The following is a 26,610-nucleotide window of genomic DNA, read 5'->3' as shown; positions in this document are numbered from 1 at the left end:
AATGACATTGACCTTCATTCAAGGTCACATGGGTCAAATAGGCTATAATCTTCAAATGACTTCTTCTCAATAACCAAGAGGCCCAAGGACTTGGTATTGGGCCTGTAGCATGCTGGGATGAAGGGCTACCAAGTTTGTTCAAATAAATGACTTTGACTATCATTCTAGGTCACATGGGTCAAATAGGCTATAATCTTCAAACGACTTCTTCTCAATAACCAAGAGGCCCAAGGACTTGGTATTGGGCCTGTAGCATGCTGGGATGAAGGGCTACCAAGTTTGTTCAAATAAATGACCTTGACTATCATTCTAGGTCACATGGGTCAAATAGGCTATAATCTTCAAACGACTTCTTCTCAATAACCAAGAGGCCCAGGGACTTGATATTGGGCCTGTAGCATACTGGGGTGAAAGGCTACCAAGTTTGTTCAAATGAATGACATTGACCTTCATTCAAGGTCACATGGGTCAAATAGGCTATAATCTTCAAACGACTTCTTCTCAATAACCAAGAGGCCCAGGGACTTGGTATTGGGCCTGTAGCATGCTGGGATGAAGGGCTACCAAGTTTGTTAAAATAAATGATGTTGACCTACATTCAAGGTCACATGGGTCAAATAGGCTATAATCTTTAAACGACTTCTTCTCAATAACCAAGAGGCCCAGGGACTTGATATTGGGCCTGTAGCATGCTGGGGTGAAGGGCTACCAAGTTTGTTCAAATAGATGACCTTGACCTTCATTCAAGGTCACATGGGTCAAATAGGCTATAATATTCAAACAACTTCTTCTCAATAACCAAGAGGCCCAGGGACTTGATATTGGGCCTGTCTGTAGCATGCTTAGAGTCAAGAGTCGCCAAGAACCGATCTTAGGCCAATAGTATGCTGGAATGAAGGACTAGAAAATATATTGACATGAATTAACCTGGCTTACTCTGATATTTAAATAAAGTTGTTATCAGCATAGTATCTGTAGAAATGACCTCAATCAACTGCAATTTTGTGTAGAGGCAGGTGAGCGATACAGGCCCATTGGGCCTCTTGTTAATGAGTTCATAGTATATCTCCCAAAACTATGAAGTCAAAATTGAAGATAGTTTGTAGTTTTGTTATTCATACAGATTATATATTAATTATCAGAGACATTGCAAAATATTCTTCAGTCATATTGTCATGTTTTTAGCTTGCTGGGACGTCTAGAGGAGCTATTTCTATATTCCTAGTGTCAGCGTCGTCCGTAGACAGCTAGGTTAAAGTTTTAATAAAACATTACTGTGTCAATACTGTACCAGTGAACAGACAACTTAGGGTTTATGACATGTGTTCTGTGTGACAAGACCTTTCCATTGGTACTTCACCTGCTGACCTTGGCAGTGACCTTTAACAGACTTTAGAAAAATGTTCATCCTTGGCCATAGCTTGTTAGCTATGAGATGAGAGCTTTAATAACCTTTCAATTTACACTGAACTTGCGGACCCGCTGACTGACTTTTAAAAACATTAACCTTGGCCACAGTATGTTAACTGTTTGAGATGGGGCTTTTATATTTAACGTGTGTGTTCATTGTGAAAAGACCTTTTAATTGGTACTACATTTGCTGACCTTAACTGACCTTCGACCTGCTGTCCAAATTTCAGTCACACTTGGCAAGCTTGGTGACGTCTTAAAACAAGAGAAAGAAATGGAATGTTTTTTGTTGAATCACCTGTCCTAAACAGACCTTGTTGTTGCTATTTACCTAGTGGGTACAGATCATTTTCTTAGGATTGTACAAGACACACAAAACATGAGCACCCACTGAATACAAATCGAGAGTGCCAAAACTGAAAAAAAAAAAACACTTTGTCATACACCTTCTCGCATTTGTCAGTGATGTTTAGGGCCTAAAGTTTCGATACCAAGGAGGAAACTATATCATGTCCAAAGAAAAGTCAAAATTTAGATGGGAAGGTGCTTTAGCCCAAATAAATTTTATCATTTTTTATTATATTGAATTTCAAGCCATATTAAAAACTAGATGTGTATACAGGCCCCATTGGACCTTGATTATACCAATCACAACTAAGGTCGAGGTGAGGTGGAATGCCAGGTTCTGCTTATCTGCCTGGTCTCTATGTTGAAAAATTTCGTCCGAACAACCCCTTCTAAGCTTCAGATCGTCAATGAAACTACAGGAATATTAGGGTCCAATTCTCAGAAGGTCCAGATCGCATTGAGATCATTGTCAATTCATCCCCCCCCCTCCCCCCCCCCCCCCCCCCCCCATGATGGAAGCTTGGACTCTCTTCTGTTCATACCTATATTGATAATTTTATCTAAGTCTGATAATTCTCTTTCACTTATTACTACATGTAATATTTAGAGGTTACACAACGAGTGGTTGTTGGATATGGAATTTATTTCACACAAGATTTATGAGCTTTAGCAAGTGTCTTTTGTAACTTTTAGGAAATATCTTGCAAGTGTGAATAAATTCCATATGCAAAAATCACGAGACGTGCGACTTGTTTCTACCACAATGATATCGGCTTGAATCAAAGGGAAACATTGTTAAGTCTTATTTCGCATATGCAAATAAGGTGTACTGATGCAGCCTGGACCAGGTGATTCGATTACTGATGACGACAAGGACATGTACAATTGCAGCTCGGATCAAAGTTCAAATTCTTGACAGACCAGGAGGTCACATTCCCACTAGTGGAATATGACATGTATATCCAACAGTCGGCACATTTATACAATGGCTTGAGAGTGGAATAACACGGCGTATTGTGGTAGAAACAAGCCTACACTAATAATCTTTAATTTATTTTTCTTATAAATCATCAACACAATATACTTTGTATAAAAAATGTTTATTTTCCAACACAAATACAATGAATGATCACATGTTCATATTACACAGATCTCAAAAGAAATGAATCCATTTATATCTACTAGAGAGGCAGACTGATCAAACTGTTACACGTAATGCATTGGAATAATACTATAGCCTTTGTAATGTAGTCTCTCAGCCGTGTGATTACAACCAAAATTAGGTAAAATACTTCTCACATCTTAGAAAGTTAGAAACTGTTTTCATCTCCGATCTTAAACAGATTTTTAGAAAAAGATGAATGATCAATTTAAATGCTTTTAGTTATTGATTAACACTGAAATGTACATGAAATTATCCTCTCTCCTACACACTGAATGGAAAAATGGCATGATTTTATAACTAGGGTCAAAAGCTGTGACCTTGAAAATGAAGTGAATGACATCAATATTATTATCTGATGAAACTGGTTTTTTTTTTTTTTTTTTTATGTTGTAATGTATTAGTAAACATAGCTTCTAAATATTATTTCATACATTTCTTAAAAAGCTTGGTGGGACAAAAAACAATGATACAAAAAACACATTTAAAATTTAACAACACTTTTCAAGTCAATACACCAGCTAATTAGAAAAGCCCAGCTAGTTATGGGGATGGATTTGGCGTTTGTGTCTTCTCTAGCACTCGAGGGCAATATCTTTTATACAGGCACATGCACATGTTTAATTCCCACAGGGCTAAAAATAACAATATATAAAAAAACAATTCTCAAGTATCTGTCACATAAGGAAACAACAGGATACTTAAATGGGGACATTATTAGGACTTCCTCAAGGGGCAGAACTAGTCGTGATGAATAATAAAAATAGTCGCTCTTCAAATGAAGACCTGCTTTGTGTATTAAAACTGAACAAGTGCAGTTTGATATATTACATGACGATAATAACCTCATACAACTGTAGTTTAATTCTCCTATGACATTTAGCAGTGATAGAATGTTTTGTTGTTTTCCACAAATAATCACTTAATGCTTAAGAGTAAGGCGTCACCAGTTATTGTGTAAACTGAATATATGAAATCTGGCAGTTGCTGAACTACATACATGTATATATATTAAATATAATGTAACTTCTGAATTTAAAAGATTTCTGAGAGAGCAAGGTCTTTTCATTTTAGGGGCAAACGTTTGTAAATGTGTTGAATGTAGCATTTCTGGCATATATCTTGATGGACCTGCTGATGTTGATACAGGCCTTGGAAGTCTTTGTCAAGGCTCGCCAATAAGTAAACAAGATCATGTAGCCCATAATTATTTCTTAAACCAACAAATCTGGTCCAATAAGTCAAACAATTTGAACTATAAAGAGTCTTTATCTAATAAAGTGAAATACTTAAATTCATGTAAAATAAAACTATACTAGTGACTTAAAGCTACATTAATCGCAGGTTCAGTTCTGTTGGAATAAGAAAATATCATTGAATCTTTAAGGGAATCATGATTCACGAATTACAACACCAGGAAAAATTCTTCACAATATTGATTACAGACCTTGTAAATGTTATGAAACAACTCAAGCGTAACAAACCTGAATTAAATAATCAGAAGTTATAGGAAACATTGTACAGTCTACACTTGCTTGGATTCATCAGCTATATCTTCACACAAACTTTCTAGTATGACAATTTGTGATCGCTGTATTCTCCAATACAACATGTATATTCAAATTCTTTGAGTCTTTTGTTGGAAAATGTTAGCATCAAGCTATTTAATATACAAATATTTTTGCAGTTTGACCTTCATCCAAAATTAACAATTATAGTATAAATTAATTACTTCAGACTTTTCATGTATATAATGTAATGTATGTGTAAATATTGGAGAAAATGAAATATAATTACGAAATGTAAGTATTAATATCACCAATAAATAAAATTCTGAAATAACATTTTCATATTTTAGGAAACTCAGCAAGTTCACATATTTTTCTTACTGTGACCTGCTTTAAGGACTAGAATTATCAACAAGAAACTAAATGAACTTAAAATGCTCACCTAGCTATACCATGGATCATTCATGAACGTGCCTTCGGTGGTGACTCACAATGAAAATTGGACTTAATTCAAAGAAATGGCAAAACTTTACAGCCAGTGTTATATGAAGGCAGATTTGTGTAAATTGAACAAATTTTGTCAAATTTTGTCAAGGTCATTCATATGAACGACCTTGAAAGCTGTAATGCCAGACAGCTACCGCCACATATTTTCATCGTGGATTTTCCCGTTATTTAGAATTACTTTTAAGATTTGAACACATTTCATTATTTGATCTGTGTGTACTTGAAAGAGGATCAATGTTATTTTTTTTTTTAACTTCAAAGTCTTTCATCCCAGCATACTACTGGCCCAATATTACGGTGCTAGGCGATTTGGGTGGAAAAGTTGTTCAGACAAACAACAGACGCTGCATCATGAAGCAAGATCACATACCATTTTGGCAGGCGAGTTAGAAATACAACACATTATACACAAAGTAATATCTAAATCGGAGCCTACAGTGAGAGAGTTTGTAGATAAATAATATCAAAGGAACCAAAACACATGCTACATTTGTATACACGGTATGAAACAGTTATTTCAGATTAAAAACCTCCAGATAAACAGAATCATCCTGAATCTCAATAGCGGATTCTGAAATCTGTAAACATTTACTTTACTTCTTCTTAATTTTTTTAAGGAATTTTTAAAACAGATAAAAATGTGTTTCTGGAAAACGTAATCTGAAATCTGTAAACATTTACTTTACTTCTTCTTAATTTTTTTTAAGGAATTTTTAAAACAGATAAACATGTGTTTCTGGAAAACGTATGTTAATACTGTACATATTTCTTTTTCTTTTTTTTTTAACGGTGTTCTAGATATTTTTAAGTGTAAAATAAAAACACAAAAACTGGACACCTTGAAAAGTAAATTCATTGAGAAAATTATGGTCGGTTTCTTCCATGAAAAAAATGTGGGATGCTTTTTTGTTTTAAATATTCGGTAAAACTGCAAAAATTTGACGAATTTGGGAAAATCATAATACAATTGGGTAACACTACTAAAAATAACCCGATTATGTTTTCATATCAACAAGCGTTATCAAACACTGTTTTATATGTCGATATTAAGTAGATCAGGTTAAGTAGATATTAAATTTAAGTTATATTATAGATTTGGAAAGTACTTAGTGGAGTGTCAAAATATTTAGCTCAATTCTTTAAGACTTTCATTCTGGAATTCACATGTATCATACAAATTTCTTCATCCAAATCGAACTTTAATAGATAATTTGTGTTAATTTTAAATTCAAATACAGCTAATCAAATGGATAGTGAAGCCTCCATATGGATAAAGCTACATAGATTTACAAAATAAACACAATTTCTATCAATGTAAACCTCTGTTTGAGCGACACACAAGTCTGATTCTCGATTACTTCCTTTGATGAATTTTCAAAATCGATGGATTTTAGAACATGATCATTCGAAGACACCCTGATAATTTTCTCGTCTATCAATTAATATTCATAATTCACAAATATTTTTCAAAAATAATTTACATTCTATCAACGCTGAACAAAGAAGGTAGCAGTATAATGTTTACTATACACAGCACAGGGCTTGGTTCGAATTTCTAACCATTGGTCAGTAATATATTTATCATAAAATATAAGTTTCTGTGTTTAAGAGGTATGGAAAAACTTGTCCATCATTACTTTACCTCTGCAACTAGCTCCATCTTATAGCATTTACACAATAACGTTGTCATACAGCTCTAAGACACAGGGGCTTGACATTTTCCTATGACCCAGAATGAAAAGAATAACTCCAAGGTTGACCCCTTGATTACTTATTACTGGGTCAAAGGAACATGTCAAGGCCCTGTGCTATTAGGGTCAATATTTAACCCTTTCAACCCTAAGAAATGTTAGTGGACTCAGCCATTCATTCATCATTTGAAGTCCAATATGGTCAGTAGGGGTGAAAGGGTTAATAGCAGACAGGCAAGCTAACGGAATGATACAAGGAATAATCTAGTACAATGTACAGTAAATAATAAAATTTATCAATAAAATATAAGCTAACTGGAAGGGGCTTCTGCAATACTAAATGATAAACTTATCAACACACAATTATAAAGTAAGACAAACATTCATACTTGGAACACATGAAAATTCAAAGCAAGTCACATGGAAAGCCATATTTAACTTCATATACAAAGGATACAAAAACACATCTAGTAAAAGATTCCAGAGAAATATCTTAAAATCAGTCGGCTTATAAAATATAAACCAGTTCAGAGCAAGGGATTCAGGACAAAAGGACTAAAAATCCTCATCCAATGATGAGAGAAAGCAAGGCCAAATTCTCATCAATAAAGGATCTCAATTCAAAGCTGAAATAAGGGAAAAAAATAAATATACCAGATCAAGGTCTTTTCATTAGTTAAAATAAGCCATAGCAATAAGCTTGATTCTAAGCTAGCAGGCCCCAGTTTCAATAATATTCCTGAACTGAAGGAAAATTCTCGACTTAAAATTTTCCAAAGGAAAAAGCATTGTTGGATTTAATGAAAATTTTCAATTAAGGAACATTCCTTAAATTCTGTAGTGCATTCCTATCGGAATTTTGAGTTACAGGATTTCCTCTAGTTAAGGAATATTGATCATACTGGGCCCTGGTTTGGGTAGAATAAGGCTATTGTAGTTTTAACCGGAGTAAGTAACATGCAATAATAAGAAAGGAAAGTGACTTTTAGTAACTGCTGGGGGAAAAGCAAGGCACACACATACACTTTATCAAGGAGTAAAAAAAACTTCCTCAGCAACAGGGAACAGGGTAGGCAAAATAAGTGCACCTACTGAAGCTGTCACGAACTCAGGAATCTTCGTATGTGGATGTTGTTCTGTAACAGTATTTCATTATAAAAGCTGTACCAGTGAGGAGAATTAACTAGCAGTCCCCAACATATTTTATGGTTAGAAACCGGGTATGAATATTTCTACTACTAAATTCTAATCTTCATGAGGTGGGTATGCCCCTCCCCTGCCTGTGTTAACTTCTAGGCCTGGAATATTTACAAACATTACACTAGAAATATAATATTTACCTGTATTTAAGTCTAACTATAGAATATATTTACAATTCAATATTTACAGGTATTTACTTCAAATCTAACTACATTTTTTGTAGTACATGTACAATTTATACCAGGAATGAAACGTTTTTATGTAATACTTTCTACAATAAATAAAATGGTCCTAACTCATTTGATATATTTTCTCACAGGGACTTGACACAAATTATCTACCCACAGTCCATATTTATAACATATTGTGTATTATATATGGAATGTAGGGTGTGAATTTGTGTCAAGTTCCTGTGCATTATTGTGATGACTAGACAAGTGTTTGGGCTGTTCCTTAACATGACACAAATAAACAATTTATCAACAAATACAACAATTTTACAGAAACGACCAGCGTTACACATCAAGAAATTAATGTGCCTCTCTACAGTTAACCTCTCAGTGCCACATGCAAAAATAAATAAAAATAAATATTCATGTATTCAAAAAATTTTCTTTGCCTATCGGGTATTTCTTTGACTCTCCTTTCAAAATTTAATATCAGTGTTGCCAACAGAAGATGCTTCAAACAGTTACGTGAAACACAATACAGCTTCTGATGTACAAGGATATTGATTGAGAATTTAAATGCAAGAAAAAAATATCTTAATGCAAATTTTTCAAATACATATAAATTATTTTTTAGTATGAAAAGTAACAACATGAACTTTTAATTGATCCTATCTTATATTCTAATTTTCATGTAAATTGAATCAATCATATGATAAAAATATAACAAATATCAAAATGTTTTCTTAATGACTGGCACCAGTCACATTGTATTGTACTTAACTTGGGATAGATATGGGAAAACAAAGTATGTATTTTCTTAGAGAAAAAATGACCAATGGTCACTTTGAGGAGGATAAACCTAGAGTATATATCTACAGAAGGAATTCAATGATATACTGACCTTGTAGTTAGTTATCTAAATATCAATCTAAAACCACACCAAAAATTATTAATCTCTTTAAAAAATCAATAAAAATGCCAACAAAGAGTAACAACTCCAAGTTAGAATCAAGAACCGAGTACAGGGCTTTCATTTTCAAAACATATTATAACTTGTAAATTGTAGAACAAAAATTCTCTGTAATAGATCAAGATTAAAATATTTAATGAAAGTGTTATCCATTTTTTTTCCCGAACACCGACTCAAGCAATACAAGTTTGATTCAGTGAAGTTTTTAAATTAACAGCAGTATATGTCAGAAGCTAGTTGTACTTTGAACCAGGGCCCAGTTGTTCAAAAGGTGATTAGCTGAAACACTTGATTAGTGAAAATATCAATTTCTTTACTTGAAAACCTGAGTGTGTGTATTCCAGAAAGTAGGCAGGTAGAGACTGACAGGTGTCGTATTTTCATAAAATTTTGTCAATTTAGTTTGACCAGAAATGATTTCATCACGATTTTAAAATTGTTGTTAAACTGTGTTGAGCCTAATCACCTTTTACAAACAACTGGGCCCGGATGTGTAAATATAGTGCACAACTTTTTTTTTCTTTTTTTTAGAATAATTTTGGTAAGCATCTAATTAATCCATCACACATTTCAACAGATAAAATAAAGGGAACAAGAGGTCCATGGGGTCTACACCATTAATATACATCAATTATTCATATATATTTTTTTTCATCTAAATATTTCTTTGAACAAGAAAACCGGTATAGATAAATATCATAGGCATAACTATGTTTACTCAACCATTAGGTATATACAAAGCACTGGGGTAAATATTGCAAAATAACATACAGTAACTTTACTTATCCCATACTGAACTTAACAGATGAAATTTGAACATTGTCAATTATAAATAGCTTGATCATTTCCTCCATCAAAGGAAATCCGTCATACAATATTGGTCAGACATACCGTTATTTACTAAATTTGACATTCTTCAGGTACTTCCTCCATCAAAGGAAATCCGTCATACAATATTGGTCAGACATACCGTTATTTACTAAATTTGACATTCTTCAGGTACTGTTTTTTTTTAAAGTATTGCAAATAGATCTAGAATGTGAAATGATGATGGACACTATCCAGTGGCAAAGTTGAATTGGCCCTTTGGTGCTAAAAACACACCAAAAATCTATAAATAAAATTCATTTTGATTACGATTAATAATACTTAAATTATTTCAATTTTTTTTCTTTTTAATAAAATACATTTTAACAATAAAATAAATGTGCATCAACAGCCAGCTATTTCTACATGAAGCTGAGTTCTGGAATGTTAACCCAGGTGAGTCAAAGCATTGGAAATAATAAAATCATTAACACATTAAAACATAAAATCCATGACTAGAAAGGGAAGTTGTTATTATAAATAACTAATAATACAGCACACAAAAGCGAAATCGCATCCACACACACCTAGAGCAGCGAACTCACACACCTAGAACTGCAAACTCTCAATCTTAGTTTCAAAAACTGACACAAAAAATCCTGTGAGTTACATTACTCTGAATTGGGACACAGAATGTCCCCATAATGTAACAGGGACATCCATTGATTGAACTGGGACACCAAATATTTCCTGTCACATATTTTCTAGTCAAATTGCCTGTTACAGGTTTTTGCAGTCAAACAATCAAGGTACAGGATAGGTATATGCCCATATCCTTAGATATCCAGTCCCATGATTGGAACACTACAACCATGTTTCTGGCATCTTCAAAGACAAGGCTCCACCCTCAATATATATATATATATATCTTCTCTGTACCCATGGAAAATGTCACCAAAACATCTCTGTATGCATGAAGTGTGTATTGCATAATGTAAGTAAGTGAGGCAGATAACTGTTACGATAGAAAGATGAATGGAATGGCGAGGCAGCAGCGAGGCAAAAAGATGATTTGGGCATTATTTATCTGCAACCTTCTATCGCAAGAAATGAAATCAGCTTTGTGATTGGTCAAGCTCAGGTCAGGTCAGGAACCAATCAAATGCAAGCCTTTGTTTTAGCAACAATGAATTCCAGGAATGCAGAGAAGATAAGAATACTGAGGACGGAACCCCTAGATTTCAAAGCAGAACAATATCATAAATGGCATTTTACCAGGACAAAGAATACACAAATCCTACAGCATGATGATGGATGGTGGAGAAAATAAATTTACAACATATTTCTCAACCAGCATCTGTAGTCTTTACAACTGATTATTGAATATCAATAACCTTTACCTTTCTATCCTATAAAAGGTCAAGGTAATCTATAAATAGACTTTGACTCTAAGTTGGGGTGGGCTTATTACAGGACAGTGGTAAGGCATATGTTAGTGTTACTTAAAACTCCAATAAACATATAAGTGGGCTTTTCAACAGGCATGGGCTTAATCATTGCTGTTTACAGCATTAAATACAGTAATTTACTTAATGTAAATTAATTTGGTCACGACACTTTCATGTATTTTATTGATCAGACCAACTGAATCTCTACAAATCTTTTTTTTTTTTTTTCAGTGAAAAATTACATTGACAGAAAAAATTGTTGTCAAAAGTTCAAAGAAAGGCTGCTGAAAATATTCAGATACATTTGAAGCCTATATTTACGAGATTCTACATCAGTACTGAGCACAGAGGTAGCATTCAAACAATATCAACAACTCAGGCACAGAAAAAAACATCATTTAGCAGCAAACAAAAATTAAAACTAGCATCTCTATTACCGATACATAACCAGGGCGCATTATTTGTTTAATTTTGAGATTTTTATATCTTTTATAAATATTTGTGAGAACTTATGAAATGCATGCATTGTATTATCTTAGAACCATGAAGTCAAATTAAAACAAGTATCATGAAACAATTAGCTTTGATGTTATTTGATAGAACAAGTGAAATTATGATAAGTACTCCTCTAGTGGAAATTAATCAAGTACAAAGTTGTTAATTGTAGAAAAATAAATGTGAATAGGACACATTTTATTATAAAAATAGGATGCATTTATTTTATATTAAAGTTTAATTTCATAATAATTTACTTGAAAGTAATTTTATTTTTGCTAGTTCAAACTTAAGTGCCAAATTGTAGGAGTTAAAAAAGGATGGGTTTGGTTGAGAAAATTTTCATAAAAGGTTATGATGTATCAAAAATGATTTAACACCAAGACATGTAGCTTATTTCTAGTACAACCAAGTCTAGTGTTATAAAACAACAAACCCTCACAAACAAAACAAAAAAAAATACTGGAAAAAAGGTGATCAAATTATCCAGTCAAGGAATAGGTGAGTGAAAATATCTGGGCAAATGGTGAGCAAAATTGATGAAATGACAAATATTTCATACAAAAAAGATTGAACCATGATAAGAAAATCCAGGTAATTAAAAAATGGCCACGGTGATCATGATAGCAGCTTTATACCATTATTTTCATTTAGCAATAAGTCAACAAACTTATCAATTATGAATTACTTTTTCAAAAATCATCTTTAATAATCATCTGCTCTATGTGATTAAGGAAATAAATATTCCTGATAAAAAATTCTGAAACTTTGCTTGCATTACAAATGCTAATTAAAAACACATTACATCATACTTTTATTAATTTAAAAGTAACTGCAAAAAAAAAAAAAAAAACCTTCAAAACACTAGTCTAAGAGTAGAAAAGGCTCTTGACCCAGTAAGATAAAAATAAACAATCTATCGAAGTGAAAAAGTCTTAACATCCACATGTATACAGACCAGTATAAGCGGCAGATATCCTTAGGTTGGTACGCAAGTTACATTTTCAGCGTCCATGAAAAAGACCATTTGCTTAACTAGATAGTAGATACCCAACCAAAAAATATAATTAAACTCTGCCTTGAATTCCCCGAGGAGAATTCAGCTCAAAACATAAGATTTTCAACAGTACTGATAATCTAACGAATGCATATGGCTTCCTTTTTTTCTATCTGATTCTTTTTTTCCTATTCTAGTATTTTTTCCATGAAAATGGATTTCTATAATCTGCATACAAAATATATTATACTGTCAAAAATATGGAAAAAAACAATTTTGTTGTCTAATCACTTCCTTCTTGCCTAAATTTATCAGATTAAAATTTCAAAATTGCACAAAATTGTAAAGAACAAGAAATAACAACTGAATGTTGAATGCTACAATACGGAATCAGTTTATAAAGCTTCAAGTGAATTCTTATTAGAAATTGAGCTTTGGAGACAATTTTTTTTCTGTGAAATTTTGATTTTATGACTATGATAAACAACAGAGACAAACACACAGCACAGTCATACCATAATCTGCATAATATAATAAGTTTTCCTGACTTTCCTGCTACAGGTGTAATAAGCGACAATGAACCTGGAAAATGGAAGGCAGATTCTGTAGCCCAGGTGGCGATCACCAAAGAGAGACCATCGAATGACTCACTGTCTATATCAGCCAATCAGAGCATGTTATACTAGCTATCCCCTGACTGTCAGCCAATCAGAGCATGTTATACTAGTCTTGGGGGAAAATGGGGGCGGGAGGGGGTGGTCCCTATTGTGGCATCCTCTAATCAAAAGCCGGAGAACATCACATTAGTCTCTCGCGGGAACTCTCCCTAATGTAACATCCTCCGATAACCAACCAATCAGAGAATGTCATACTAGCCATCCTCTGACTGTCAGCCAATCAGAGAATGTCACACCAAATCTCCGGGGCTGTCCTAGTTGTTTCATCCTCCTTTAATTCGCCAATCAGAATTTGTCACTCAGGGCAGTGAAAAACAGTCAGAGTATCGTACATTTCCTCCTCTTTCTGTCCCCGCCAGGTTTCACTGCTGGTCGCTCTTCCGCTTGAAATTTTCTGTAATCAACCAAGCAGTGCATATAAAACCAGACTATAAATAAATCGCCAATCCAGATTGTTTATAATTTGACAGAAGGCAAAAACCTCTAAAAAAGGATTATAGATATGTATGTTTCTATCGTCATAAATTATACAATGTTGATTGAAACATGAAAGCATAGCCTCAATTTGAATAAAACACCAAGCTGTGCAAAAATGTTGAGAATTCACATTACAATATCAAACATGTACATGAAGCTGAACAATTTTAAAGACCATGTACGTAGTATCTGAACCCAAACTAAAGCATTTCATTCAATCACAAGACTAAATACCTTGAAATTTATTAAATCAGTTTTCTTTTACGCAGTTACTCACACACTATGTGAATTTCTCATGAATTTGTCATATGTATTACACATTTCAATTTTTTTCAAATTCATCTCTCAATACCGCTTTATTGTTGAATAATATAGCTTGTCAATCAAGTAGAGCTTCCAAAGTCCATTGAGTTTAGGTGGACAAACAGTTTGTCAACCTCAAAGATGCAATAATTAGAAAGGCGTAAATTTTGACAGAGTAACAAATGTAATACAGGCCTTGAATTTTTTGTGACATTTTGCTTGAAAGCAAAGACTGCCAGTTCTGTCAAAATTTCATAAACAATTCCAAGCTAATTATTCAAACCATTGAAGCCATGATAAACAAATTGGCCATGGGACACCGAATATAATGTAGGGGAGATAACCACCTACTACATCAAAGAATGACCAATCAGCAACACAAAACAGTTATGTTACTTTTTTGATAAATTTACATTATGAACTGTTAACAAGCCAAACAAGCTAACTGCTAACAACCCTAAAACCTACATTGGTTAGTTTCTTAAATTACATAAAGTTTTGTTATAAAGATTTGATAAATCTTACCTGATGAATCTGACCAGATCGTAAAATGCCTGATCTACGTTTACTCGCACCTTGGCACTCGCTTCTATGTAGTTAATACTTAACTGTTCCGCTAACTCAGCGCCCTCTTCTCTACTGACCTGCAATACAAGATAAAAACCTGTGTTATTTATACCACAGCTAAGCCTTCACAAGTAACAGTGAGGTTATGTGTCCCTCAATCTGAATATTATAGACGTAGCAGGGCTTAAAGTGGCGCCGATTTTAGTGGCCATGGCGCCTTAATTATACCATTGACGACCAGTTATTGACCTATAAGGCACCAGCTGCATGGCCACTAAAATATTGTGTAAATTTGTGATTCGGCTAATCTGTCATTAGGGTTGTAGTCAATGCTAATATGACGTTCACAATTGAAAAGTTTACAGAGAAATGTTATACTGAACTAAAGAATTAAAAGAGTTTTTTTTTAAATGTAAGACAACTTGGCCGGTCGACTTATATATATAATTAATTTTCCATTTGGCTCCTAGCTTGTATAACTAGGTAGCCAAATTGGCCACCTGGTAAAAATATCCACTTTGAGCAATATTTCTGTGAATCAGAGACAGAAATCTATGGGGAGCATACAGTCGGAGCTGTATGCTAATGCAGCACTAACAGTTTATTACACATACAGATTAAAGTATCAAGTTCCAGGATACATGTACAACACAACACCTGTCCCGGGACTTAAACTAGTGACACTTTGGTCTCCAAGTCCTGCATTCTACAACTACACCACTTTGCCTCCATACACAGAATGCAAATTAGACCATCTTGTCATAATTTTTTTGTGCACAAAATACTGTAAACGTGGAAATTTACCTGAGGGGAAAATTTACGCTAATTACACGGAGTCCTTTTGATTGCGATTTCCCCCACATGTATTATTTTTATATCAGTTTGCGTAATCTCGAACTACAAAAGAAGGTGGATCGATCGTGAAAATTACCCCAACGCGTATAGTTTACATATCAAAATCGCGAAAATAATCACCCGCGAAAATAACTATGTTTACAGTATCAGAAAAATCTGCCTAGTACTTTCTAAGAAAGAACAATCTTTGATCTCTAATTTATAAGTCCAAGAAGGTCCCAAGGCAGACATATAAATCTTAAATCAATCCAGATATTTACCACTCTAGAATGATCAAGGTCAGCTTTATTGGCCACTAGGATCATTGGGAATTCCTCGCGGTCCTTCACACGGAGAATCTGCTTGTGGAACTTATAGATTTCATTGAAACTGAAAGAAAAGCACAGTTAGCATGAATAAAACAATAAATATTCAACGATATTAAAGATTTTTTCCTTAAAAAAAATCTTTCTGGAAGACGATGTTGCTGTGACATGATTTAATTGTCGATGTAACATTATTATATTGTTGCAGTGTTGTTTTAATTATGGTATTGGAACTTATAGATTTTCACTGAAACTGAAAGAAAATCACAGTTAGCATGAATAATACAATAAATATGCATTGATAATTTTTTTTTTCCAAAAATCCTTCATGGAAGACAATGTTGACGTGGCATGATTGAATTGTTGATGTAATATCATTGTATTATTGCAGTATTGTTTTAAATATGGTATTGTTGTCGTGATATCCGTCGTATACCATTGCTGAGAACGTGCAAAGAGCTTGTCCTGGCCTATAAATGTCAAAGAGATACCTGCCCTGGCTAAAGGTAAGAAAGGAAAAAGGAAAACTCATCTGTCTGTCACCACATAAAAATACTCTCTGTGACTGATCAAACTTACCTACTTCTATCCGTGACGGAGAAAACTAAGAGAAAACCTTCACCAGACCTCATGTACTGTTCCCTCATAGCACTGAACTCCTCTTGCCCCGCTGTGTCTAGGACTGAAAGCATGAAGTATAATAAATTATATACATGTACTTTTATTCACAACACTCATGTGACCTATGGAAAGGTTAACACGAATGTATATATATGTAAGCATAAAAGGATAAACAATGCAAATACAGTTGATTATCGTTTTCAGGCCATGTAGGGGCTCAGTTGATTATCGTTTTCAGGCCATGTAGGGGCTATCTTCAGGCGATTACTTCTAATGTCTTGGTAACAACATTCTTATGTAATACAATCAATAACATACTGGTAATTTACTTTATATACAGTCTTATAAATTAGTCAGTAAGTCTGTTTTTATCAATAAGCCCATACATAATGTTGTTTACAAGAACTACTGACAAAATCCTGGAATACGCCTATCCTTCACTCAAAGCCCAATGTAATATTCTCTTCCACAGTACAAAAGTTGAGGGAGACACACTATATATTTAACCACACAAGGACTGATAAACTTGTAAACTTGTATGATGTCACAGTCAGAATAAATTCATTAAATCAGTGATAGAATTTCTAAATACACTGGATATGGTGCAAAATTTGAATTTTTAAAATGTGTATGGTCATTTGTAGAATGTGGAAATCAGAAACGTTTCAAAACAAAGGGCATATCATATTTATCCTCATATCAGCCCTTCTCCTACTGTTCAAATTCAGTATTAAAGTTTGGGGAGGGCTTAATAGTGAACCACTGTATTAGCTTATGATATTACATGATGATTCTGTAACAAGAGGTCCAATGGGTCTGTATCGCTCAACTGCTTCTGATGCAACTTTGACGTTGATCCACGTCATTTATTCAAATGAGAGTAGATTTATTCATTCCAGCATACTACTCACCCAATATAAGGTGCCTTGAACTCTTGGCTATTGAGAAGAAGCTGCTTACAGATTTTAGCATATTTGACTCCTGTGTCCTTGAACGTAAGTCAATGTCATTCATTTGAACTTAATAAGTAGCCCTTCATAACAGCATGCTACAGGCCGAAAATATCAGATCCCTGGGCCTATTGGTTATTGAAAGGGGTAATTTAAAGATTTTAGCATATCTGATCCCCTGTGACCTTGAATGTGGGTCAAGGACATTCATTTGAACAAATTTGGTAGCCCTTCACCCCAGGTTCAGACTCAATATCAGGTTTCTGGGCCTCTCAGTTTTTTAAATGAAGTTGTTAAAAGGGAAAATTTGACACTAGACAGATGATGGATGCTACACTACTGCATAAGCTCACTTGCCCTTTGAGCCAGGAAAGCTTAAAATGAAGGGGACAGGAGTTTAGTTGCAGACAAATACAGTACTGGTATATGCTTTACTTTTTGGCAAATAAAACAACATATCAGATGAATTGTGTTGTGCATTTTTGCTTTTGGTTTGTTTTGTTTAATATCCTATTAATAGCCAGGGTTATTTAAGGATGTGCCAGGTTTTGGAGGTGGAGTAATGCCGGAGTACCAGGAGAAAAACCACCGGCCTACAGTCAGTACCTGGCAACTGCCCAACATAGGTTCCTAACTCGCCAACCAGAGGTTGTGGGCTAGCTAGTGTCAAGACACCTTTACCACTTGGCCACCGCGGCCCGTATTGTGTTGTACATTATAATATAGAATATATAACAAGGACAACAAGTTAGCAGCCTTAACAAGTCCAATTTTTCATTTCCTTTTTCTCTTACTGTCACGGAGAATGAATTGTTGATACATCCTCTCGACACGAGTTAGGGGATGAAGGAGTACGGGGAAGTTAACATACTCAGGATAGTGTCACTTAATGACTCGTACCAATTCAAGTGGTCACCAAAAACTTACGCAGACCATTACGTATGTCTTCAGCTAACATATTACTACTGCTGTCTTAAGTGGGAAAGAATAGTCAAAAGTCCAATGTTCACACCTCTTCCTGGTCATAATGCTGAAACTTTTGTTAGTTGATACAAAACGTATTTGTGCACACATATACACAACCACTACAAGTATTGATAGAGAAGATTTTTAACATCCACCATAACTACAAACCAGGGATTTTCCTAGTCTTTTTTGTACAGTCCAGGGTGTAATGAATTGGGAAATTTTACGTGATATAATTTAAAATTTGGAAAAACGGTTTAAAAAAAACCAAACATCTCTTTGTTATGTTTCTGTTCATTTATTGTTTAACTGACTATTCTCTAACCTTTCTATTAAAACATAAGTTTGAATTTCCTTTTGCTGATTGGGAATTTGTAAACAGCAAATTAGGGAATTTTAGCTTAATTTTCAGAGGGATGAGGCCTTTATTCAGCTTCCAGAGAAACACAAAGCTACAAAGGTAAGGAGCATCGAAGCCGCGCACCTCGGACCTTCATCTGAGGTTACATGGCTGGTGCTCTAACCGACGGAGTTATTGCAGCCCCTTTTGCTACCAATACGGAGATATTAAATGTGGAACTTTAATAATGAAAGACCCACTTGGATACAATTGTTTCGGAAAAGTAAATACAGTGAAAATTGTTTTTTCAACACAGTGACTGAATAAATCAATATTCGCCTCATAATATCTGAGTTTATTAAATGCAGTCTTTTCTTTTATATACATGTTTGATCTAGAAACGGACAGGGCCAGATGTGAATGACAGCTAGATATATATACCAGGTATGTGATACTTACTGTCCAGCCGGGCTACAACCTCGTCTATCACACATTGCTTTGTGTACGAGTCCTCTATTGTAGGATCATAGTCCGTCACAAAATAGGACTGCAAATAAAAGATTTCTCATTGATAAGGATGAAATAGGACTGCAAATACAAGAAATTTCATATTGATAAGGATGGAACAATACTGTAAATACAAGAAATTTCTTATTGATAAGGATGAATCAATACTGACCTTAATTCTTGACACCAATAACCACAACATCTAATCCAGTGTAGGAGTAAATGCTATGATACTATAGTTTTATTTTTGTACACAAACTTGCTTGGTTTAATTGGGTTTATTTTGTTTAACGTCCTATTAACAGTCAAGGTCATTTAAGGACGTGCCAGGTTTTGGAGGTGGTGGTAATATAAGCCAGAGTACCCGGAGAAAAACCACTGGCCTATGGTCAGTACCTGGCAACTGCCCCACCTAGGTTTCGAACTCGCAACCCAGAGGTGGAGGACTAGTGATAAAGTGTCGGGACACCTTAACCACTCGGCCACCGCGGCACCACACAACCTTGCAACAATTAGATTCACTCTCTGTAATGCATGCTGAGCTACACAGATTAACACCCCTCACTTAATCTCACCCCACCCCAGTCACCAATACACATTTACTTAAACAGGGACCAGAGGTATAATAAAAAGGCACTTATGTATAACATTTAATTATATATAATATAATAAGGAAGGAAATCTATCGACTATGGTGCAGGTGTACAAAACTAATAATCAAAGTACTGAAGACACAGGTGTACATAACTAAAAATAGCATGAAATATCTCAACAACCTTTCAAATTGTTTAGTACAATACTATTGGGTGCTACTGCACCAGGAAGTTTCACTGGATATCGTATGAATTAAGACACCAACATATGGAGGATAAGTATTTGTTCAACCTAGAAAAGCTGTGTTCCCGTCTGGCTTTGACATACCTAGGGTGAACAATTAGTTATATCTCCTCAGAGAAAGTGCAACGTAGTCATAAGTTAACCCCAGGGGGCCTATACCCATCAAATTTAACCAAAGGACTGGAGGTCAGGGCTTGACTGCAGGTCATTAACATGGTAATTTTGGACTAATTCTTAACCAAGACATCACAGTAATTAATTAAGTCTGAATGTCACAAGAAAGTTTCACAGTAGAAGGTATATTCACGCCAATAGCCCTTTGTTAGATAAGGTGGGTGTAAAAAAGATATCAAAAAAACTTGTACACTGACAATGACCTTGAATATATATGTCAGCAGGAGGCAGAAATGGAAATAAAACAACATTATACCAGCAGTGTTGTTAAAACTCCACAGAGTTAATTTTACCTTTAGAACTTGTAATGACGTCAAATAAAGGTTCGTTTTTATTATTGGGAAAAGCTGATAATCCACACAGCTTATGCTATCTTTAGAACTTGTAATGACATCAAATAAAGGTTCATTTTTATTATTGAGAAAAGCTGATAATTGTTTCCATGGAAACATATAGGTAAACAGCATCTGGTCCCATCACTTTACTGGCAGCAGGTTTATCAGACAAACTCCCTCCTAACAAATCTAATAGAGTACAATTAAAATCTTGTACTTGGTTTTCAACAAAACGTGTTTTACAAAAAAAGACTAATATGAAAAACTAATAAAGCATTGGACTTGTTTTGCATGCAATGTGAAGTTTATGGCAATAATTCAAAAAACAAATAAATAAAGTCATTGCTTCAGGTTCTTCTTATCAATGTAAAAAGGTAGAAGATCAAACAGCAGGATATGTTACCATACATAGATCAATATGAAAGAAATTAAAAGTTTTAGCAAACATGCCATGATGGATATCAAGGATGCGAAATTCCACTAGCTTGCTGGGATCCAGGGATTGTCAACTCTGACTCATATCGCGATCGGAACAAACAGACATTTTGTGTAACGTTAAACATTTAAAGGAACTGTGAAAATATCTGACACCTGAAATGTTTCCCCCAAAAAGCAGAAGAAGGAGGTCAAATTTTCTGTTGAAACAGGAAGAAATACTGAGAATTCAATGATTCATTTTAAGCATGGAAATCAATGGCTCTGAATGCGCTATATGCATGGCCATAATAATCATACAAGAGTGTTAGGTCATTTAAATCTGGAAAACAAGGAAATTTTAAATAAAACATGAAAAAAAATTCTTTTAACTCTCTTGTAACTACGTCGTCACTATTTAACAAGTTATGTAGAACTTTACAAGAGAGTTAAAAAAATGTTTATCAAAATGCTAAAACCAAACTTAAATGCAGAATAAGTTTATTGAATGTACAGTATTCCATCTGTTCCGACTTGGGTTTATTGCGTCACGCTATTGCTAACTGATGACATCATCACAATTGATGACGTCATACATATCTAAGCAACGTAGAAATAAACAAAAGTTCAGTCCGCCTGAAGAGGCCTGAGAAGGCAGAAAGGCTTTGCGACAAAGTCTGGGTTTTTTTTGTTATTTTTTATACATTCACCTTCGCAAAGACAGATTTCAATTTCTTATATGCTATATATATATTTATGTAATAATGGTACTGTTGAGGTTAACCTCACATTCACAAGATCTTAAATACAAAAATGTATATCTAATCAGTACTTTTGAACACAGATTTTTTGAATAAAAACAATAATTTTCTAGATAAAATGGCTGGAATTTTTTTTCTTTTAACCACTAGCCCCGGGCTGGTAGACAGCAAAAACCCACTAGCCTGAAATAAAAATCTGGAAGCCCAACATAAAATTATGGCAAAATAACTGGAAAATTAACGCTTTGGTTTGGTTTATTATTGTTAAACTTCCTATCAACAGCTAGCATAGTGAAGCATACTGCCAATGACACCCAGCAGGACACCCCACCCGGTCACATACTGACAACAGGCAAATCATTCATCCCAATCACAAAATGCTGAGCGCTACTATAAGCAGGAGTAGCAACTTTGTATACCTTTTTTAAAGGCTCTGGTAGGTCACGGCCAGGGGACAGAACCCAAAGCCTTAAGCTTCCTCACAGAGGCAAATGCTCAACTTAAGGCCAAAAGTGAGGTATTGTGAAGTGAGACATTTGGAAGAAAGAAGTTGTTAAGAAAGAAGAGAAGATAATATCCAAAATCTAAAGATCATGCAATGGGGGCTGCAGGTAGGCATTACCTGCAGGACAGGAAAATAAATGTTAAATAAACATACTGAGAAAGGCTTTGTGTCATATTGTTTTATACATTATCAGTGATTTTTTTTCGGCCAGATCTACAGCCGACTTTAGGCTGTTTCCCCTTGCCAAAAAAAGTTGTATTTTCCCAATTTTGAAACATCATTTTTCCCAATTTAAAAAAAAAAAATTTGTATTGAATTTCTATCTGGTTATCTGTATTGTATTTCATTCCTAGAATATGTGAATATTATGGTACGATAGTTGATCATCATACACGTGAACAGTAGACTGACAAATTTACTTCCGCGATAGGCAAGTTGGCCTCAATTAGTCGTATAAACGGTATAAGGGAGGTAACTCGAATCCTGATCACTGTTGCGCTTTCCACAAATGACATGTAGGCAAGCGTTTCAGAGAGTCCGTAGACAAACACCAAGATGAAAACAAGAAAACTTCCTTTGTTTTGTAGTCTAAGTAATAACCCAGGATGCTTGCTACTGACTCTTCATATCACGAGGCAGACTAGAAAAGCCAATAAATGAAGTGTTTTGACTTATTTAAGTATTTTGTCATTATTTGCTATTTTCCCAAATTCACCAAACACCGCAATTATTTTCCCAATTGAAAAGGAATAGGCTGTTGAAAAAATTACCTGAAAAAAACACTGATTATACATGTCTATCAGTTTCAATTTGAAAAATGAACCATTTTCTATTATATAACATGTATTTCCAAAACCTAAAAGTGTCTTATATCACATATGAAAAAAAATGCTTCTTGATTCTGGATCCTGTATTATAATTAAGGCATCATAATATGGCTGCCTGCATGGTTTTGATTTGTTGCCGACTTTCTGAGATATGGACTACATACATATATGTAAGCCAGCATTCTTATATATATATGTCAATTTAAAAATACTGCTATAGAGACAAAGACTGCTTATTTGGTGGTTTGTATATAGACTTTCTAATTAAATTATATGTTGTAATATAATATGGCCTACTTTTACCATACATATGAAAAGCTATGATAGTCTTTGAAGTAATGGGAGATCCCGCATAATCAATTCAGCACAAATAACTTCATTTTACTCAGATGCTATTGCCAAGTACTTCAAAGTTTAAGTGATTTTGTTTTCCAAGTAGAACTGAATTTGAATGTTTCCTAATAGCTGTTAAATTGTACAATGTTATTATCACTAACCCAAGCTGAAACTTAAGTCTTTGGTAGTCTCAGATGTCAGGCTAGTGGATTTTTACACTGACCTAGTGATAGGCTATAGTTCAAAATCTGATTATAATTGACCATATTTTGGATAGTTCAAACTTGTTAAATGGAGAATGTTATATGCAAGATTTGTTTTCAGTAAGCTTCACTGAAAGCTTGCAGCAATTGCCCCGGAAAAATGCCAAGATTTCAATCAACAGACATCCTTTAATTACATTGCCAATCAAGGTATTACCTGTAAACATGTGCCCTCACACAAGGTAGGGCAGGCCACACGAGAGGTGTCATATAAAGTAGAAAGGATAAGCTGTCTGGTCATGGTGATGCAATTAGCATTCATGTCCAGTAAAACAATCCACAGGTGTCCCAATGCAATTCACAATAAGTGATGGGTAATTTTGAAGGTGTCAGATATGTATGGTAGATGTTAGCACTTTTATATTTTTTAAAATTTAAAAGCAGACATGTTGACATGACCTTATCTTATTAAAATATATACCTATATATTATCTAAATAGTGCTTTTGTAAATGTATGCAACAGGTTATATGTTGAGGCAATCTAATTAAAAATTAGACTCATAATTTCCACTCCTCTACAATACACTGCAATACAAGATCTAACGACGCCCCTAGGAGGTCATCTCAGCATGACCTTTGAGCTCAGCCAATCAACGTGCCGCCTATGACATTGTTGGTGTGATTTTATTCTTCGGACGTGTAAATACTTAAGAATAATAACTAGACTGTGTTCTCCAGTTGTCTCCCGCTTTGATTCGAACATGAACAGCCATCATTACGAAATATGTTACGGAGTTGGTTGTGACCATGATACAAGCTCTACAACTGATTAAAAGGTGAAACTTCATTCATTAAATGTTTACTGATAGTTCTTTTTGATCGATTAAAATTCCTAGTATTAATCGATTCAAATTGAGGCCTTATTTCGACCGCCTGCAAGTCAACACAGGGACTTGACACACATTCCGATGATTTACAGGATCCAGATAGAATCACACCGTTTAAGTGATGATTATGTATTCATTTTGATTATAAATGGATGTTTTAAAAGCATTATGAGCTAATTTTGCATATACACAATTACAAAATCAAGCATATCTCTGGGGCAGGGACTAGGTAAATTTTTACCCAAGTTTTTCTTGAAATGTCATTTACATTTTCAGAATCTTAATGTAGGCCTAACATGAGGTCTATTATGTAGATCTAACACAACAATCTCATTTATATCTTTCAAATTTAGCCCTGAAAATCTAACATGTATGTTATTTCTGACTCAGAATTATTCCTGCAAAGTAAGCATATTGAGATTTTTTTCACTTTCACATAGGCCTATAAGTCTGGCATTGGGCTAGGCCTACAGGATCAGGCAGCTTGTGCACTTTATTTTTTTCATACGCGTAGATCTGGTCAAATTCAAGGACAAATGAAACCGATTCAACTTGGTAGTTTCATTGAGTCCAACTTGAGTTGAAAATGAAATATATAATTTGATTAATCAACACTGAATTAAATAAAATACATTTACTATCATTTTACCCATTTATAGATGTGCCTTTGTTTTATACAATGCTGTCAATTGAATGTTATGTATCCACCTTATATTGGATGTCCCAGGTATACATTTCTGCCTCGATTTACACTTTGCTGAGATTTTTTACTGATATCGACTTGGAAAGTCCAACCAAATTAAACTCACTGTCGTTTGAATGTTTGATGGTTATATTATCATACATCTTCTGTTTAAGTTTTTTCTCACTCATTTTCTTCTAAAACATTTTTTTTTTAATTTAAATAAAGATTATAACAATTATAATGTTGGTGTTAACGTTTAACACAGGACACATTATTCAGTTGTAAAAATGAAGTAAAAAAATATATTCAGTTGTAAAAATAAAGTACAAAAACATATAGGCCTATAAATGTCTTTAAAAAACGAGACTGTAACTAATTTAATTCAAAGGGTTCTGATATTAGTATCGCCATGCATAGTAAGATCTTCAGAAAATTGGGACAATATTTAATAGTGCAAGTTTCAATATTAATTTGTAAACTCTACTGTGACTTAGTGTTTACTCTCCACTGTATGTGATGGTGTGTGTGGCGGTGTGTGTGTGTGTGTGGCGGTGGCGGTGTGTGCGAGTGTGTGCGTACGCGTGTATAACTGTTGTTGTCTTTGTATTATGTTGTTCTGTATATATGTTATAACTGATAAGTCAGCTGACTTAAAGTAATAAAGAACTTGAACTTGAACTTGAACTGTAAGTTGTAACACCGGTCCCCTGTAACACTAATAGGTATTAAACAGGTATACATAATTATAATGAGATCCTGTCTTACGTTGATCTCACAACGGCAAATTATACAATGGAATATAAGAGCTAAGTTTTAGCTTTGCTTTAGGTGGTCATGGACTCGATGTTGCAGTAAGTTGATTTACTGGAGTGCAGTCGAAAGCTAGACTCGGATTTATGACGAAATTAGCAATGACAATGTGTTCTCTCCAAAGGCAAAGGAACATTGATTTCTTGTCACAATAAAGCATTATATCATCATCTGGTGTATAAATACTTTTGTGAAATGAAATAGTTATCTGTCGCGTAATTAATGCCAATTATACGACGCAAAACATCATTAATAAAACAGTTATGAACGAGACATATTTATAAGCCTCCGATCAGCTGACAACAGTGAGCTTTGAATGAACGGAAGTAAAATATGCAATGAAAATGTTTAGTAATTTCACTAACCTGAATGAATTGAATAGTTAAGGCACTTTTGCCCACACCTCCACCTCCAACTACAACCAGCTTATAACTCTGGCTGAAGGAGTTCGCTTCATTGTTCCTGGACATCGCTGAGGGAGTATCTTCCACCACAGGATGTTTTCATGTCAAAATGGCGGAAGTGAATGGTGAAGATTCACTCGTTTGGTTTCG

General features: G+C 34.4%; 1 protein-coding gene across 1 annotated transcript; it reads right to left on the bottom strand.

Moving 5' to 3' along the window:
- Nucleotides 1-2,841: 2,841 nt before the first annotated feature.
- Nucleotides 2,842-26,578, bottom strand: LOC117327076 (ras-related protein R-Ras2-like). Its single transcript, XM_033883907.1, has 6 exons — nucleotides 26,422-26,578; nucleotides 19,234-19,321; nucleotides 16,477-16,579; nucleotides 15,853-15,961; nucleotides 14,696-14,814; nucleotides 2,842-13,784 (listed from the first exon to the last, which is right to left on the bottom strand). Exons 1-6 carry the CDS (start codon nucleotides 26,524-26,526, stop codon nucleotides 13,709-13,711), a joined length of 600 nt encoding a protein of 199 aa, XP_033739798.1. The 5' UTR covers nucleotides 26,527-26,578; the 3' UTR covers nucleotides 2,842-13,708.
- Nucleotides 26,579-26,610: the final 32 nt, after the last annotated feature.

The sequence above is a fragment of the Pecten maximus genome, chromosome 5 (assembly GCF_902652985.1).
Source record: "Pecten maximus chromosome 5, xPecMax1.1, whole genome shotgun sequence".
NCBI lineage: Eukaryota > Metazoa > Mollusca > Bivalvia > Pectinida > Pectinidae > Pecten > Pecten maximus.
This window is presented reverse-complemented; position numbering and strand designations above follow the sequence as displayed.